The 19894-nt window shown below is 44.7% G+C and overlaps 1 protein-coding gene across 3 annotated transcripts in view; it reads right to left on the bottom strand.

The window, feature by feature from the left end:
* MECP2 (methyl-CpG binding protein 2) overlaps positions 1-2176 on the bottom strand; it is a 68592-nt gene extending 66416 nt beyond the window's left edge. The window contains exon 1 of one of the 3 annotated variants that reach the window (XM_072815940.1): positions 2019-2176. In XM_072815940.1, coding sequence (XP_072672041.1) covers positions 2019-2080 — 62 coding nt within the window. In that variant the 5' untranslated portion in view covers positions 2081-2176. The remainder of the gene's footprint in view (positions 1-2018) is intronic. The other 2 variants (XM_072815941.1, XM_072815945.1) reach the window with 2 other exon arrangements.
* Between the last annotated feature and the right edge of the window lie 17718 nt (positions 2177-19894).

Raw genomic sequence — 19894 nt, 5'->3', positions numbered from 1 at the left:
CCTTGGAATCTCTGTCAAGTAAGGCTTGTGCATCTGTGTCTGGATAGGAATGTACCTCAGTGATCTGCCACCAGGCTGCCACAAATGGGTATCTGTGGCAACTTATTTAACCAACTGTACTCTACTACACTGATTATGCCCCTTAAGGTTCTCCTGTGTCCAGGTAAGAAAATAAAAAAGCAAGTGTTTCCTGGGCTTCCTGACTGGCATTTGAAACAGAAGTCATAAAAAGCCCATAAATAAGCCTATTCCCTAAATCCCTGGTAGAAATTTCTAAAAGACCTAAGAATCTTACACACCATTTTTTATTTTAAGTAGGGATCTAGCATATTTCAAAAGACCCAAGAGGTCAGCTTAATCTTGTTGTTAACTGAAATCGCTAAGATCCACATGAAAATTCTGGCCATGCTACATACATTTCTCAAGTAATAATTGCCTATTAAGAACACTGAATTTTACTACCTCGGCACGAATAAGCTTCATTTTTCTAGTATAACAAAACATTTAAAACTTGTGAGAGTCTTCCAAAGTCTAAGCCACTTGGCATCACGCGCTGCTAGATTTGCTTCCACCGACACCAACCACCCCCCTGAGAATTCGATTCTACCATCTCACAATTTGGGGTACTGATCCCGCACAACAGAGACACAACGTGTGAATGGCTCTGCAGAGTCCATTCCTGTTCCTGGAAAAAGAACCAGAAGCACACATCTGCCTGACCATGAGTCAGGAATATCACTTTTGTGGTGGAGCCCATTTCTGCTGTGATCAATCCACAACGAACACACTCACAACACAGGCGACCACCACAGAGGTAGGTATTCCAGAGCAAGCTTTCCCATCCTCGGGTCCACTTAACAAGGTCATAAACGGTCTCCTCTGTGAAAGCAATTTTTTTTAGACTCTTTACGGTGACATGAAGTGTTCAGGGCAAAACCACATAACTGCCACCCCACATAAGTCACCTGAGTTTCAGTTTGGGTAATTCGTTATAACCAAACTAAAGAGAAAATAAACTTTCAGGGGCAATTGACAGGAACCACAGCGATGCGATGAACTTGCCCCATCTGGTGATGATGATCTCGAGCAGGGCGCGCTCCAGGACTATAGGAGCCGGTTACATACTATGTCCCACTCCACTTATGTAACTGGAAGATCTCCGGCGAAGGGGGGCGGGGAGGATGGGAGGGCGCTCACATTCTGAGGCCACGGAACGCCCCAAAGACCCTGGGGGCGCGCTCCCCCCGAAGAGCCTCCGGTGCTCCCGGACACATAATCCCCTACCTAAGGTTCGTGCTGGGAACTATAACCGCCTCTTTATGATGAGTTGTGGGACCAGGAACACACTGTCTAGTCCCTTTTGTGGGTGGACAATAATTCCCACCTACTTGTTCCTGCTAGAAGGGGAAGGAGATGGTGGACCGAGTCGCTCGCAGTGGGGGCAGAAAGTCATGGAATGGGCGAGAAGGAGGGGGAGGCAAAGCCTGGAGATGGGGGTGAGAGCGCAGGAGCCCTTGTGGCGCACTCTCCCGACGGGAGGCGGACTGCGCACGCGCGCCGGTGGGGGGGCCGAGTAACGGCAGAGGGGGCGCGCGAGGGAGGGAGAGGGGAGAGCGCGATCCAGGGAGAGGCCGGGGCGGCGGGCGCGCGACGACGCCGCGGGCCCGAAGCCCCGAGAAGGGCACGACGCGCGCGCAGCCCCGACAGGCAAAACCCCGGCGACAGGGGCGCCCGCGGGGCCGGGGGCCGGGATGCGCGCCGGAGGCGGGAGGGAGGGAGGGGGGCGCCAGGCGAAGTCGGCCCTGGGAGATCGCGCCGAGGACGGTCACCGCGAGTGCGGGTGACGGGCCGAGGGGGGAGCCGTCACCGGCGGCGGCGGGAGGGGGAGGGTAGAGAGGAGGGACGCCATCCGCCAGCCGTGTCGCCCGACCCCGCGGGCCCCTCCCGCGCCACGTCCCGCCCCTACCCTCCGCCCCCCGGCAAGGGTCCCCGCCCGCGGCCGCGGCGGTCCCACTCACAGTCTCTCCTCCTCGCCTCCTCCTCCTCCTCCGCTCGGCGCGGCAGCGGCGGCGGCGGCCATTTTCCGGACGGCTTTTACCACAGCCCTCTCTCTGAGAGGAGGGAGCGCGCGCGCCGCCGACGCCGAGACCCCGCACGGCCGACGTCGCGCCCCGCCCTCCCGGCCGGCCTGCGCGCTGCTGCACCTGCGCGCCCGCGCCCCGCCCCCGGCGCCGCCGCGAGCCCTCCCGCCATTGGGTGCGGCGGCCGGGGCGGGGCGGGGTCTCGGCGACGGCGCTACCCATTGGCTGGAGCCTGTGTCCATTCCGGCTCGGGAAAAGGGGGTGGCAACCCTGTCCCGCTGCCGATTGGTTGCCATCGACCGTCATTTGGGGAAAAGAGGCGGCTAGGGCGCGGAGGGGCTGGTTTAGTAGGAGGAATTTGAATATTAAGGATTAATGGGCCCTTGCGGATGCTGGGGCAAGTGAAGGCCTAGGCTCCGCACGTCTTTTTGCGTGGCCCTCCCGGGCCGTTGGCCCGCTGTACACAAACGCACAAACTACACTGCTACAAGAGTTGCACCGCACCTGCATTTCCCTGATATCCCCACCTTCCCTGGAAGCAGGAAAGTTGCCTGCCCTGGAGCCTGACGTCGTTCCAGACAACGGACCTTCATTTCAGGGGCCTACCCATTGCATTCTTCCAGCCGAGCCTGCTGTGTGCCACACTCTCCTAGGGTCGGGGAATAAATAACAAATCGCAGCCCTGGCCTCGGTGGGAAACTGGTGGGAGAAGACAGTGCGTGCCCAGGCTGTACTGAGATCTGTTACTATTGTATCAGATGGTTCGGGAGAGGTGTGGACAAGGGACAGTGGGAGCACAAAGGGAGCGGCGCTTAGCTCTTCCAGGAGGGGACAGGGAAGACTTGCTAGAAGAGATGACTTGGGAGCTAAGATGCAGCAATTCTGTGTCAGAAAAATATTTAAGAGTATGAGAAAACTTTTATCCGATGGGGTGTGTAGGACAGGACTATTTCGCAAAGCAACCTTACTCTGATTCCACCCATCAACCAACTCATCCAACGCTCCTTATACTGGTTTTGTGCTTAACAAGGAGCCTTCTAATTCTGATTTACTGCCCCTGCTTCATTTATTAAGTACCTGCTATGTGCCAGGCACTGTTCCAGGTTCTGGATTCACAATCCTGAACGAGGCAGTAGACTAACATTCTTGTGGCAAAGATCCACACTAAGCATACAGATAAATATATAATACAACGTCGTAGTGATAAGGTCTTTGAGACAGATAAAGCAAGGGTGAAGGAGGTGTTATTTATTTATTTATTTATTTATTTATTTATTATTCATGAGAGACACACAGAGAGAGGCAGAGACACACAGACAGAGGGAAAAGCAGGCTCTGACAGGGAGCCAGATGCAGGAGTCCATCCTGAGATCCCAGGATCACACCCTGAGCGGAAGGCAGACGCTCAACCACTGAGCCACCCAGGCGTCCCAGGAGGTGCTATTTAGATAGCTATAGGCTTTTGCTCACATTTTACTCCTCCGTATGGACGTCTGGGGAGAGAACATTCCAGGGAAATTCAAAGGCCCCAAGGAGATACTATGCCTGGCATGTTGGGGAGAAAGCTTATGTGGCTAGATTACTAGTGTGTGCAGTTTGAGAGGCAGCTGGAGCCACCACGGGAACTGGGAGCTTTTTCTGAGACGAGACACCATGGAGGATTTTAAACTGAGGGTTAACATCATCAGAACCATGTTGAAGGTGCCGTGTGGAGAACTGTCTCTGGAGGCACAAACTAGGAGCAAAAGCCTAGTCAGGAGACCCTGATAACAGTCTAGAAGAGGTGATAGTGGCGTTAACTAGGGTGGTAGCAGTTGAGGTTCTGAGAAGTTGTGACCCTCAATCTATATTTTCAAAATGGAACAGAAAAGTTTGGATGTACAGAGAAAGAAGAATCAAGGATGATTCTTCAGTTTTTCACTCAGCATCTGAATGAATCAGACTCTTTCACTATGATGGCAAAACCCATAGGAAAAGCACATTTTAAGAGATACAGAGTAAGAGTTCCGTTTTGAACATGTTAAGCTTCGAGTGCCTATTAGATGTGCAAGTGGAGGTGTTGAGAAGGCGTTTGGGTTAACAAGTCAACAAGTTGAGCATCCAACTCAAGAACCTATAAAAGAGAAGGCACCTGGATGGCTCAGTCGGTTAAGCATCTGACTTTAGCTCAGGTCATGATTTCAGGGTCCTGAGATAGAGCCCCATGTCAGGCTCTGCACTCAGCAGGGAGTCTACTTGTCCCTCAGCCCCTACCCCTGCTTGTGCTCATTCTCTCTCTCTCTCTCTCTCTCTCAAATAAATAAATAAATAAAATCTTAGAGAAGAGAAGTTATAAAAGAAACAGCAGAGTAAACCTGGAGAAAACAGAAGAAAAATAAAGATGAGTAGAAATTGATGAAACAGAAATAAATGATAGGATTGAGAACATCAAAAGCTGATTCTTTGAAAAGCTGAAAAACAAAAGCCAGTCCTTTAACAACCAAAATATAAAGAGAGGCAAGACAAATTATATTAGAAATGAAAAAAGGACGTAATCACAGATACAATAGATCACACAATAGATAGTAGATAAAACATACTTTTTTAAAAGGATATTATGAGCAACTATATGTCAGAAAAATGGAAAACATAAGCAAAATGAATAAATTCCTAGAAAAGCACAGCTTACCAAAACTGACCCTGGAAACATAAAACCGGGCAGCCCGAGTGGCTCAGCGGTTTAGCGCCACGTTCAGCCCAGGGTGTGATTCTGAAGACCCGGGATCGAATCCCATGTTGGGCTCCCTGCATGGAGCCTGCTTCTCTCTCTGCCTGTGTCTCTGCCTCTCTCTCTGTCTTTGTGTCTCTCATGAATAAATAAATAAAATTAAAAAAAGAAACATAAAACCTGGATAGACCCCTGTATAACCACAAACAAATTGACTATGTATTTTAAAAATCTACCCCATGCCAAAATAAAAAGTTCAGAGAGCTTTACAGATGAATTCTACCAAATTATATTTTAATTATTTTTTTAAGGATTTTATTTATTTACTCATGAGAGACACAGAAAGAGAGAGAGAGAGAGAGAGAGAGAAGCAGGCTCCATGCAGGGACCCCGATGTGGGACTCAATCCGGGACTCCAGGATCACGCCCTGGGCCAAAGGCAGACGCTCAACCGCTGAGCCACCCGGGTGTCCCAAATTCTACTAAATTATTAATGAATGGTTAATTCCAACCACATACAGAAAAAAAAGCCTCTCCAAACTTATTTTACAAAACTAATATAACTACTATGATGAGCCAATGGAAATGTGTCATTGGATAGGTAAATAGATGTAAAATTCTAAACAAACTGAATCGAGCAGAGTATAATGATACATCATAACCAAGTTGAAATTTATACTAAGAAGGCAAGGATAGTTTGAAATTGGAAAATCAACCTTACCAGATTTAAGGAGAACAAATGATAGGATTATTTCAATAGATGCAGGAAAAATGTTTAATAAGATACAACACCTACTTATGAGAAAAACGACTTAGAGAGCTATGAATAGTAGGGAGCTTCCTTAATCCAATCAAAGGTATCTATTTAAAAACTTAGAGCAGGGGGACGCCTGGGTGACTCAGCGGTTTGGCGCCAGCCTTCAGCCCAGGGCGTGGTTCTGGAGACTCGGGATCGAGTCCCATGTCGGGCTCCCTGAGTGGAGCCTGCTTCTCCCTCTGCCTGTGTCTCTGCCTCTCTCTCCCTCTTTCTGTGTCTCTCATGAGTAAATAAATAAATAAAATCTTTTAAAAAATAAAAACTTAGAGCAAACATCATATTTAATGGTGTTAAGTGGTAACAAAGCAAGAAACAGAACAAGATCTATAGTGCAGCATCAGCATCATTCATATAAAATGAAACACGTGCATCCTCCTCCAATCATCTTTTAAATGTCATCCTTGGAATTTCACCATGAGGAGAAAGACTCATTAAACCTAGTAGAGAAAGACCGATTTCCTGGTTTTTAGGATACAGACATATAGATACATCTAGTAATAAAAAGCTGGAAATGTAATTTTAAAAAGGATTCAACTCACTCTGGTTACAGAAATTGTAAAAAGGAAAAAAAATTGTAAAATGGTTGGGAGTAAACCTAAGAAATGCCAAAATCCTATATTTAAAAAACTACAAAACCACTGAAAAACATAAAAGAAGACCTTAAAAAAAAAAAAAAGGAACTACCACATTCCTGGAAGGAAAGAGTTACATAGTAAAGTAAAGTTGTCAATTCTTTACAAATTAATCTGGAAATTTTTTTTTCCCTGAGTCAAGATCAAGGAGTTTTTGTGGACTGTAACAAGTTAATCTAGATTGGGAAGAGTAACTGTACAAGACTAGAAGTCAAGACATTTTTGAAAGAGAAAACCAATTAAAAAAAAAACAATGAAGAGGGTCTTGCTGAATTCCTTAGTTTGAATAAACAGGGCTTAAATAATACAATTTCACTTTCGCCATTGGAAAGTAGAAAAATATACTAAGGTTTGGGACGCCTGGGTGGCTCAGCGTTTGGACGTCTGCCTTCACGCTCAGGGTGTGATTCTGGAGTTCTGGGATCAAGTCCCACGTCAGGCTCCCTGCATGGAGCCTGCTTCTCCCTCTGCCTGTGTCTGTGCCTCTCTCTGTGTGCGTCCCTCATGAATAAATAAATACAATCTTTAAAAAAAAAGAAAAGAAAAATATACTAAATTTTAAAGTATTCACTAGTAAAATTAAAAATGTGTCATTTTAAAAAATGAGCTATAATATTTTTTAAATGGGCCCCCTTAAAATTTAGGCTGTAGAAGACAAAAACCAGGAAAATATAGTATAAATAGCAATTGACAGAAAACCAACAACCGGAAGGTTTTTATCAATATGACAGACAGAGCACCAACTCCTACTCCATCTGTCTAAAAATCTCTTGGACTGATAGGAGTATATATATTTTTAGAAAAGCATATCCAAAATGACAATGGAAAATGAGAAAGGCAAAACAGTTGGTCCAGAGTTGTAGAACTAGCATCTCTGATGGTAACAAAAAAATCAAAATCATAAATTTGTTTCAAGCACTATGGAACATTTCCTAAAGTGACTTATGAATTAGACACCTCAAAAAAAGTCTCAGTAAATTCCAAAATGTTGAAATCATGCAGTCCAGTCTCTGGCAACAATACAATAAAATTCAAACTTAGGAACAAAAGAATGGGCAAAAGTAAAAGAAAACAAAACAAAAAGGCACTCTCCACTTGGAAGTTTTAAAACAGATTTCAAAATAACTCTCTGAAAAAAAAAATAACTCTCTGGTTAAAAAGGAAACAAAAGCTAAAATAATAAACTCTTCAGAAATGACGAAGTGACCTATGCTGTGTGGCCAAAGTAGTCATCTAGAAAAATTAATGACCCTAACTACATGTACTAAAAAAAGGAAAATAGAGAAGAAATGAATTAATTCTGATTCATCATGCTCACTCTTGTGCGTGCACACACACAGAGTTTTCCTTCTTTTTAAAGATTGATTTATTTTAGAAAGAGAGCGACAAGAGTGACAGAGAACATGAGTGAGGGGAGGGGTAGAGGGTGAAACACAGAGAGAGAGAGAGAGAGAGACAGAGATTGAGAATATGGAGCAGACTCCGCCCTGAGCACGGGCCGACACTGGGCTCCATCTCACAACCCTGAGATGTGACCTGAGCCAAAACCAACACTTGGATCCTCAATCTACTGAGCCACCCAGGTGCTGTAGAGTTTTCCTTCTTTATCCATAGAAACTTACTACAAAACAGTATTGAGGAACAGAAAGAAACCCATCAAAGTAAAGAAAATGTGGTGAAAATGGGAGGTTATCCTCAAACGACAGATTTTAACATTTTTTTTGTAAAGCAGGTAGGAAGTAGTTGAATAAAATAGGTGGGAAAAATCTAGTCTGGAACATTTGATAAGGGAACTACAGAAGAAATAGGAGTTAGTTTGTCCGATATAAAGACCAGCGAGCAGGCTCGGAATCAGCAGGCATGTGGTGGAAGGCAATAGAACTAGATGGGACCGAACACATGGGGATTAACTGAAGACCCCAATACAGAATGACAGCACCAGTTGGAACCTCCTCTTCTCTGCCAGATAGCTGAGCGGGCAGCTGATGCAGGCCTGAAGGAAAAACACCTGACAGTTCTCTAAAGAAATGGAATAAAATGTCTGTAGAGAGCTAGAGCTTCCAGCATGGATGTTGGCAGCTCCTGAACAATTTTCTCCTCGTTTTAGCATTTGCAGGATGTGAACTCTGCTCTTTAGCTCCCCACCCTACATATAAGAGTCATACCAGGGAAAACAGACCTAATTGCCCTAAAGCAGATTAAATCTACAATAGCTATCCAGCCCTTCTTTATTAAATATAAACCACTAAGGCTCATCAGAAATTTGAAGAAGGTCTTCGACATTAAAAACAACCAAGTATAACCTACAGGAGAAAATGAACTTGGAGGAATCCTAGGAAATGCAGGGAACATACGGAAAGAATATACTAATTTAATTAGCATATTCAGAGAACTGAAAGAAAATATTGTATCCACAAAACAAGAATAGAATATTATGTAAAAGGAGTGGAGAACAAGAAAGCATTATTGGAAATTAAATGTGGTTATTGAAGTTCAAATTTCAATAGAAATATTGAAAGGCAAAACCGAAGAAGTATGCTAAGAAATAGAACAAAACAATATAGACAAAAAATATGAGAGGAAATGTAAGGACTGGGAAGAACAATCTAGGAAGTCCAGCAAGCAACGAACAAGAGTTTTTGAAAGTTAAAAATGAGAAAAAATGAACAGGAATCAGAATAAGTAGCATCAGACTTTATAACAACACTGGATGATAAAAGATAATAGGGCAACAATTTTATTTTAGTTTTTTAAAGATTTTATTTATTTATTCATAAGAGACACAGAGAGAAAGAGAGAGGCAGAGGGAGAAGCAGGCTCCACACAGGGAGCCCGATGTGGGACTCGATCCTGGGACCCCAGGATCACACCCGGGGCCAAGGCAGGCGCTAAACCACTGAGCCACCCAGGGATCCCAGGCAACAATTTTAAAAAGAGAAGACAGCAGGGCACCTGGGTGGCTCAGTCAGCTAAGTGTTTGCCTTCACCTCAGGTTGTGATCCCAGGGTCCTAGGATCAAGCCCTGAGATAGCTCCCTGCTCAGCGGGGGCGTCTGATTTTCCCTCTCCCTCTGCCTCTCCTCCCTGCTTGTGCTCTCTCTCTCTCTCTGTCTCAGATAAATAAATCTTTTTTTTTATTCATGAGAGAGAGAGAGAGAGAGGCAGAGCCACAGGCAGAGAGAGAAGCAGGCTCCATGCAGGGAGCCCGATATGGGACTCAATCCCAGGACTCTGGGATCATGCCCTGAGCCAGAGGCAGATGGTCAACCACTGAGCCACCCAGGCATCCCATAAAATCCTAATAAGGGTGATAATTTCAAAATTCCAGGAGAAAATCATTTTCAATTCAAATTCTACACCAGCCAAAATATCCATCAAGTGTAACAATGGAATTAAAATATTTTTAGATATGCAAGAGCTTAGAAAATTTACCTCTCAAATATACTTTCTTAGGAAGCTACTTGAGGATGTTCTCCAGCAAGATGAGGGTGTAAGCCAAGAAAAAGGAAAACGTGGGATCCACAAAACAGTGGATCTAATCCAGGAGTGCAGTGATAGGAAATACCAAGGATGCCAACTGGGCAGAAGGCCTGATTGGCAATCAGTGCAGATTGAAGTAGGAGAATGGCAGGCTCTGGGAGAGAGGACTCCAAGAATTCAAAAAAGAAAGGGCGTGTGTATGTGGACTCAAAATATGAGAGGGTGCAATTGGGAGTTCAAAGAAAATTGAATGTGATGATGGTTAATTAGTACAAGAAAATAGGGAAAAGCACCTAGAAATAGGGGGAAAAAAGAACTGATGAGGAATTTATGATCAAAATAAGAAAGAATAAAAAAAAATAAGAAAGAATATAATTTTACCAATTGATGGTGCATAAGAAAAGAGAATCCACTGAACCTTCATGCTGAAATGACTCTCTTTCCCAATGGCCCAGGGTTCATCAAATTTGACTTATATGAAGGAAATGTAATGCTAGCATGTATCTTCCTGACCTGGCATCGAAAAATATTAATATAAACATCATAACCTACATTTGTGTCTTTGGTTTTCAACTTGTAGAAAACTTATTTGTATGCACAAAACATGGAGGGGTAGGTTTACATTGCGGATGGGATGCAGCCCCCTTCTCCGTATATATAGTGAGGGGTAAACTCAGCAGGCCTGGGTGCTCCTGAGGGTGATCTTGGGGACCCCTGCCACACCATAGTTGATATTCATGCTGTTATCTTTAGTTATTTATAAGTATAAACAATACACTCGAACCTCTTTTTCTATTAGTTTCTTTTAAAAAAATATTTTATTTATTCATTTGAGAGAGACAGAGAGAGCACAAGCAGGGCAGAAGGAGAGGGTTAGCAGACCCCACTGAGCAGGGAGCCCAAGTTGGGGCTCGGTCTCAGAACCCCCAGCTCATCACCTGAGCCGAAGGCAGACGCTTAACCCATTGAGCCATCCAGGCGCCCCTAACTTGCAATAGTAATGTATCTTTGACCACTCGATAGCAGCCCCACTTGACTTTTGAACTGTTAGTGGTTTTTTTTTGGGGGGGATTTTTTAAAAATTTTTATTTATTTATGATAGTCACAGAGAGAGAGAGAGAGGCAGAGACACAGGCAGAGGGAGAAGCAGGCTCCATGCACCGGGAGCCCGACGTGGGATTCGATCCCGGGTCTCCAGGATCGTGCCCTGGGCCAAAGGCAGGCGCCAAACCACTGCGCCACCCAGGGATCCCCTGAACTGTTAGTGTTAACATTTACATCTCATCCTGATAAAGAGGAAAAGATAAACTCTAAAAAGTGAGAGTGGAGGAAAGGGGAACGGAAACTCGGGAGTTTGAAGGGTCCCCGTGGGTGATAGCCATTTCTTCCCTACCTGGGTGTCATAGAACTTGACAGTATGATTCTAGGGTTCATCAGAGTAAATATACAAGACATACGGGTAAATATGCAAAATCCACCAAGTGTGCAAGGTACAAGCATACAACATAGAAGAAACTAAAAGAAAGAAGAAGAAGAAGAAGGAGAAGGAGAAGGAGAAGGAGAAGGAGAAGAAGAAGAAGAATAGGAGGAGGAGACTGTGGGCTCAAGGCAACACTGCCTTGCCACTCGTCCAGACGCTGTGACATGGCACTGATGAGATGAGCTGAGCTTTGGTGCCCTAAGAGGCAAGTGATCAGCGGAACTGAGGATAGCCCTGAGGGGACCCAGACGCAGGACAGATCCCCCTTCTGCCCTGTTTGTAGATCCCTTCTTAGATTCCGGCTCCCCTTCTTCTTTTTTTCAGAAAGGGAGGGCGCGGGGGCAGCGGGAAATGGAGAGACGGGGTGTCTCTCGAGCAGGCTCCACGTCCAGTGTAGAGCCCGAAACGGGGCTCGCTCTCAGGACCCCGAGATCATGAGCTGAGCTGAGCTCAAGAATCAGACGCTTAACCCATTGAACCACCCAGGTGCCCCGGGACTCCCCCTCTTCTTGTGTGATTCAGGAGGAAATCCTGCTGTTTGAAACTGTGGTGGGGACGCCTGGGTGGCTCAGCGGTTGAGCGTCTGCCTTTGGCCCAGGGCGTGATCCTGGAGTCCAGGGATCGAGTCCCGCGTAGGGCTCCCTGCATGAAGCCTGCTTCTCCCTCTGCCGATATCTCTGCCTCTCTCTCTCTCTCTCTCTCTCTCTCTCTCTGTCTCTCATGAATAAATAAATAAAATCTAAAAAAAGAAAAAAAAGTAAAAAAAAAATAAATTTATAAAAAAAAAAAGAAAGAAACTGTGGTGGCCGGTGACCTAGTTCTAGCCAGTGCTAAGTTCAGGGATGTCCTCCAGGGGCTTCTGGGAAGCAACAGCCCTTCTGTTCCTCCCGGACTGGATTGGGTGTGAGGTGACATCGGAAGCAGTGGCTCAGTCAGGCACCAGGGATCTCTGTATGAGAACTTTCTCTGTGCTTAAGGGTCCCCCCACCAGAACTACTTTTGCTGTTGCCTGTATTACAAGTTGCTCGCGACACTGGGGGGCTTGTGCCCATATCTGTTCTTCCCCAGTGTGGACTTTTCATTTTGCTATCTTTGGGGTTTTTTTTTCCCCCTTGCTTAGGTTGGCTTCTGTTTTATCTTTTGGTTTTGTTTTCGGGTTCTCAAAGAATCAGTTTTGAGATGGATTTATTAGTTCTCTGATTTCTCTGTGTTCCAACTCAGTACTTTCTGTTCTCATCATTCCTGTTTCCTAGATATTCTGGAATTTTTTCTTTGACTTCTTTTAACCAGAGATTTTTTTTAAAGGGAGTTTTAAGTTCTAAAGGTAGGCTCTTGGTTTGTTTTCCATTTTAGTTGTCAACATTCTATTCCAAGAATGTGTTCTGTATTCTTTTCTATTTTTTTGAAATTTCTTCGCAGCTCTTTCTGGCTTAATATTTGATCAGTGGTTATCTCTCACTTCCCTCTGCCATGATGCCGGCATAGGCTGTTCCTTGTGGTCTCAAACTGGCTATTTTATCCATTATGACCTCCCAGGAAAGCAGGAACTATGTCAGCCAAGGGCATTGAATGCCAATAAAGGGGCATCCAGGGCTACTGGGAGGATGATGTCGAGGCAGCTTGGAGATCCGCCCAGGTAAGACATCGCTGCCTCCCCTAAGGCTGGAGCTCCCTCCTTGATTCCAGCCTCAGGGATCCCATTGAGCAATATCTCCTGAGAAGAGCAATTTTCATTGGGAGATAAGGAAATTAGCCTGCTTGAACTTTCTCCAACCTCTTCTCTCTCCATCCTTGGTTTCATTCTCTGAGTTGTATTTCTATATCCTCGTGGCTCTATTTCCATTCTCGGTCTTCGTGGATTTAAGGTTCCCTGTTGGTCCTGAGTGCTGCCACTCTGTGTGTCTGGGTTTGCTAGCGTTTGGCATCAAGCAATTTGGCATGGGTTTCAAATAATCACTCATTTACAAAATGGGATGATTCCACCTGAACCGGTTACTGAAGATCCCCCTTGGCCTCCCTATACCCCCACGGGCCTCCCACTCCAAGCCATGGCTCACTGGTTTGTCCCTTAGATGTGCCAATTCGTTTGAGCAGCCTGTGCCCTGGCCAAACTCTTCAGAGACATGTCTGCTCTCAGCTGCCTCCTTTCTACTTCAATGCAAAAAGCAATATTGGTGTATGACAAAGGAGAATTCAAAGAATATTAAATGGCACCCAAAAATATCTGCTCGTGTCAATAGGGAGAACACTTTGCAATAAAGAAGTCACTGTAATGAGTCTTCACAAACAGAGCAGTATTTCATGAAAGCAGAGGGAGCACAATTTGCTGGAAATATGTGAAGAAAGGGGCAGACATACAAGAGTCAGGTGCAACCACAGGAGAAGATGGAGGAGGGGCTGAGAAAAACAGTTTATTGCACTCCTAAGTCTTAGAGACCAGACACACATCATGGGGGGGGGGCACGTGGGGATGCCCCAGGGTGATCAGGAGGTGGGCGACAGGAGTGAGAGGAAGGTTTAGGCCAGAGACTTTACTGGAGTTTCCATAAGAAAGGCAAGGCAGGAGGCAGGACAGGGTAAACAGTTTAGGGCTGACTACTTTAAATCATCTCAGCAGGCTTCGGGCTATGGGGGCGTCTCTAGTTGCCTGCCGCCTGATCCTGGGATGGTTAAGGCAGAGGAATATTGCCTCCTGTGCTGTGGGGGCCCGCTAGAGGAGGTCTTGAAACGGATTGATTAGTTTGCATATCAAAGACATGCTCCTGGCTAGAGCCACGTCAAAGAATCGGCTCTGGGCGGGGCAGTCTCTCCCCAGCCAGAAAGGATTTTTTGTTTTGTTTTGTTTTGTTGTGTTTTTTGTTTGTTTGTTTGTTTTGTGGGTTTTTTTGTGTGTGTGTTTTTTTTACAGCGTGAAACATCATAATACACAGCAAATGTAAAAATCTTTACAATCTAGTTGGCTAAAGCTATAGTCTGTGACTTTTTTTTTTAGATTTTATGTATTAATTCATGAAAGACACAGAAAAAGGCAGAGACACAGGCAGAGGGAGAAGCAGGCCCCACGCAGGGAGCCCTACGCGGGACTCGATCCGGGGACCGCGGATCCCGCCCTGAGCCAGGGGCAGGTGCTCAACCGCTGAGCCCCCCGGGTGTCCCCACGGTGATTTCTAAACTACGTATCAAACTATGTGCCACACCTAAAACAGCAGCGGTGCTGTCCCGCTCTGGGCCTCGGCTCTGCTCCCCTTGTGGGTACCCACGTCTCCCCAGGGTTACGGGTTCTAGAGCCGTGCTAGCTTTTGTCTCCTCCGCTGAAAGGTGGACACCGTGAGGACAGGGGGCCTTGTTCTCGGATCTATCCTGGGCCACAGGCAGCCCTCATATATCAGTTGACCTGACAGAGAAACCCTCAAAACACACCTGCACGTCTATCACCTTCGTTATCAGTGTCAAGAAGGGAATGGCGTCTGTGTCAGATTTCTTCACCTGCTCCATTCTAGAATGATGCCCAGTGGGAGGGCTGCAAGTGTAGACAGGTTGACAGGGGAGGCTCACTTTGTATAAATGCATGACAAAGCTGATGGCCGTAAAACCCGAGTGATGGGGCCACCTGGGTGGCTCAGTCGGTTAAGCGGCTGACTCTCTGCTTCGGCTCAGGTCATGGTCATGATCATGATCCCGACCTCACCCTGAGGTTGTGAGATCAAGCTCCGCATCGGGCTCTGTCTCGGCGAGGACCCTGCTTGAGATCCTGTCTTCCTCTCCCTCTGGCCCTCCCACTCATGTGCGCGCGCTCTCTCTCTCTCTCTCAAATAAATAAACGAATCTTTAAAATAAAAACAACTCTTGAGTGATGGGTAAGGAGAGGTCAACCTCATCACTTCACAAGTCAAAGTCTCCTCAGAGATGACAAACTGGACAGAGTTTCTGGGCCAGGGTCTGGCCTCGGCTTCCCTGGGAGTTCCCTTCCCAGGAAGGCAGTGGGCAAGGTCATGAGCGACTACTGAGAAACGGGGCTCCCCAGATGGGCATCTGGCACAGGGGGGATGGGGACCAAGGACTGCACCTGTCTTTTTATCTTTTTGAAGATTTTATTGATTTCTTTAAAAAGGGGGGGGGGCAGCCCAAGTGGCTCAGTGGTTTAGCACCGCCTTCAGCCCGGGGTGTGATCCTGGAGACCCGGGATCGAGTCCCGCGCCGGGCTCCCTGCGTGGGGCCTGCTTCTCCCTCCACCTGTGTCTCTGTGTCTCTCAGAAATTCCTTTTTTTTTTAAATTTTATTTATTTATTCCTGGGAGACACAGAGAAAGAGAGGCAGAGATCCAGGCAGAAGGAGAAACAGGCTCCATGCGGGGAACCCGAAGTGGGACTCGATCCCGGGTGTCCAGGATCACGCCCTGGGCCGAAGGCGGCCCTAAACCGCTGAGCCACCGGAGCTGCCCGAATACTTTATTTTCTATCATTTTTTTATGTGGGGCTTGAACTTGCAACCCTGAGATCAAGACCTGAGCTGAGATCAGGAGTCAGATGCCTAACTGACTGTGCCCCCCAAATTGTATACCTTAAACAGAACACTTGGATGTATGCAAGTTATATCTGAATAAAGCTGTTTGAGGGGCACCTGGGTGGCTCAGTCGGTTGAGCACCTGGCTCTTTGATTTCAGCTCAGGTCACGATCTCAGGGGTGAGGGATGGAGCCCCGTGTGGGGCTCCGCACTCATTGGGGAGCCTGCTTAAGATTCTCTCTCCATCTCCCGCTGGCCTTCACCCCCTCCCTCTCTCTAAAATAAATAAATAAATTAAATAAATAAATAAATAAATAAATAAATAAATAAATCTGTTTCAAAAAGCTGATTGAAATAAAGGGCATCAAATATATTGTGCAGTTTATTTTTTAATTTATTTATTCATGAGAGACACACAGAGAGAGGCAGAGACACAAGCAGAGGGAGAGGCAGGCTCCATGCAGGGAGCCCGACGTGGGACTCGATCCCAGGATGTGGGGATCACGCCCTGGGCCAAAGGCAGATGCTCAACCGCTGAGCCACCCAGGTGTCCCTATTGTGCAGTTTAAAGGGCAGTTCTCAAATAAGCAGCCTTGTAGCCACATTGCAGCTCGACAAATCGCCTTTGCCTGGTGCCCTTCCTCACCTGCCGGCTGTCGCTCCGGCCTTCACTGCGGTCATCGTCCTCTCCTCGTTTTTTCTTGGGAATTTTACTACCTGAAGAAGCTTTCCCCAACGAGAGCTTAGTCTGGCCTATTTGGAACTTTCTGTGGATTGAAAAATGCGGTATGAGTTTGTGTCTTTTTTTTTTTTTTTTACTAACCATTATATTTATGCCATTAAATATAGCTACAGTTAATTCGTTTGTATTCCTGTAGGCTATTTCAACATCTGAATATAACACAGCATATTTATCCATTCTGGTATTGGGGAGTGTTTGGGGGTTTCCAGGGTTGTGTGTGTTTTTTTTTTTTTTTTTTTTTTTGGCTTATTGCCGAGAGCCAAACATCCTGCCACGAACATTCTTCTTGGAGCCTGTGTGCACGTGCACATGCCATCCACCCGGGAGTGAAACCGCTGGGGCATACGGTACGTGTGTGTTCAATCCGAGTAGATAATGCCAACCGATTTCTTAAAGTGATTGCACCACGTTACATTTCCACCAGCAACGTCTGAACACACGTTACCTCACACCCTTGCCAACATTCGGTACCCGCGGAGCTGGGATTTTTGATCCTTGCCTATCTGGTAGGTGCGTAGTGGTGTATTGCTGTGTGTTAATTTTCCACTTCCCTGATTACTGTTATGCTTGGCACCTTTCATGGCCCATGAAAAGTTCCACTTTTGGAAGGTACCCATTCAAGTCTCTTGCCCATTCTTCTATGGAGTGGTTGGGCCTTTTCTTATTAAATTGGAATTCTTTGTATATTCTCTATATGAGACCTTGGTCAAATATACGTGCAATAGTCATCTCACTATGTAGCTTTTCGCTCCCTTTCTGATGTTTTCAATGAATCCAAATACTTGATCCTTTTTTTTTCTTTTTTCTTTTTTAAAGATTTTATTTATTTATTCAGGAGAGACAGAGAGAGAAAGAGGCAGAGACACAGGCAGAGGGAGAAGCAGGCTCCATGCAAGGAGCCCGATGTGGGACTCGATCCCGGGGCCCCAGGATCAGGCCCTGGGCTGAAGGCCACCCGGGCTGCCCTTTTTTTTCTTCTTTTTTTAAAAAATTTTTATTTATTTATTTTTTCAAATACTTGATCTTAACGTACATCAGTTTTCAATCTTCTCCTTCGTGGTTAGTGCTTTCATAACGTTGTGTACAAATCCCTGCTTACTCCTAGCAGTGAAGGTATTCTCATATATTTTTTTCTAAAAGAGCTATGGGTTTGCCCTTCATACTTGTTTCTAATCTATGTGAAATTGATTTTTATGCATGGTGTGATGTAGAGGTCCAGTTTCATTTCAGCCTCCATATGAATGCGATTGTCCTGGCACAGTTCGTTAAAGGGTTCATCCTCACCCCACAGCCCTCAGTGCCACCTGAGTCCTGTATCAAGCCCACATAAGAAAGAGTCCTAAAAAAAAAAGAAAGAAAGAAAAAAGAAAAAAAAAAAGAAAGAAAGAGTCCTATTTCTAGGCTCTTGATTCAGCCCAATTGGTCTGTTTGTCTGCCCTGCATTCAAACCGGACTGCGCTAAGTTCCATACCTCTAGAATATGCTCCAAATCCGGAGCGGCAAGTCTTTCCCCTGCCCTCTTCTATTCTTGGGCCTATGCATTTCCGCATAAATTTTATAATCAGCTGGGATCCCTGGGTGGCACAGCGGTTTGGCGCCTGCCTTTGGCCTAGGGCGCGATCCTGGAGACCCAGGATCGAATCCCACGTCGGGCTCCCGGTGCATGGAGCCTGCTTCTCCCTCTGCCTGTGTCTCTGCCTCCCTCTCTCTCTGTGACTATCATAAATAAATAAAAAAAATTTATAATCAGCTGGTCCTATTATGATCTTAATACGTATTGCACTGAGTCTGTGAATCAATTTGGGGAAACTTGACACGTTTACAGTATTGAGTCTTCCAATCTGGACATGTGTGTATCTCATTTATTTAAGTCCCCCTTAACGTCTCTCATTAAAGTTTTATAATCATCTCCTCCACAAACGGCCTGCAAATCTTTTATTAATGTATTCCTCGGTATTTTGTGTTTTTTAAAACGCTATTGCAAAAAATAAAAATAAAAATATAAAAAACAAAACGCTATTGCAAAAAATAGATAAAAAATAAAATGCTATTGCAAATGGTATATTAATTTTTAAACTTTCACTTCTGAAAAAGAACTTTCACTTTTGAACTGTTCGCTGCTGATAGAATTAGAAGTAATTTTTATATATGGATTTTATATCTAGCAACCTTGTTAAACTCTCTTAATAGCTATCATAATTTATCTCTAGATTCTCTGGTATGTCATAATACACATCAGATCACCTGTGAATAATGACAGTCTTTTCTTGCCTTTAGCTTTTACTTATTTTTCTTGCCCCACTGCATGAACTGGGACCAACATTACGATGTTGACAAAAGTGGTCATGATAATGAATATCCTTTTCTTATTTCTGATATCAAGGGAAAGTTTTCAGTATTTTACCATTAAATGTAGTGGTGGCTATAATTATTGTTAGAAGGCTTTTGTTAAGGAAGCTCACTTTAATTCCCAGTTTCCTCAATTTTCTTTTTAATAATGAACAAATGTTGAACTTTATCAAATACCTTTTCTGCACCTATTGTGACGAGTATGTAATTTTTTTCTTTAACATGGTAATGTGGCTAATTACAATAAATTATTTTCTATTGTTAAACCAACTTTGCACTCCTAAGATAAATGCAACTTGGTCACTATGTATTATCATCTTTATATATGGCTAATATTTTGCTTAGCAGTTTTGCAACTGTGCTCATAAATTAACTTGGCCACTAATTTTCTTTCTTATAATGTCCTTGACAGGTTTTGGTGTCAAGGTTATGTTTGCCTTCTAACAAAAGTATATCTTCTTTTTTTAAAAAAAAATATTTTATTATTTATTTATTTATTCATGAGAGACACACAGAGCGACGCAGAGACATAGGCAGAGAGAGAAGCAGCTCGATGTGGGACTCGATCCCAGGACCCTGGGATCACGACCTGAGCTGAAGGCAGATGCTCAACCACTGAGCCACCCAGGCGTCCAAAGTATATCTTCTTTTGTTATTCTCTGGGAGAATGTGTATAAAACTAGAACCATTTATCCTTGAATACTTGGTAGATCTTGCTAATTAAGTCATCTGGGCCTGGAATTTGCTATAGGAGGATATTTAATTACTGATAAAAATATTTTATGATTATATGACTATTTAGGGTTTCTGTCTTTTCTTCGTATGCATGTACATATTTCATTTTATTGTAACTAGGCAACTTGTACGTTTTAACGTTTAAAACTGATCATCATCTTTCCTTTCCAGCAAAACAAAAAGAAAAATTAAAAACAAACAGGAACAAAACTACAATAGAGAATATCAATGCCAAGTAAGATAGTACAGGTTTTGCTGCTTCTCCCATTGAGTGGCAGGGCTCAAGTCATCATTAGAAGAGAATTTTATTTCTTTGTTTTTAAGTTTTTATTTAAATTCTAGTTAGTTCACATATAGTCTGGTTTTGG

Source organism: Canis lupus, chromosome X (assembly GCF_048164855.1).
Source record: "Canis lupus baileyi chromosome X, mCanLup2.hap1, whole genome shotgun sequence".
Classification (NCBI taxonomy): Eukaryota; Metazoa; Chordata; class Mammalia; order Carnivora; family Canidae; genus Canis; species Canis lupus.
The sequence above is the reverse complement of the archived record's forward strand: the minus strand, read 5'-3'. Positions and strand labels throughout refer to the sequence as shown.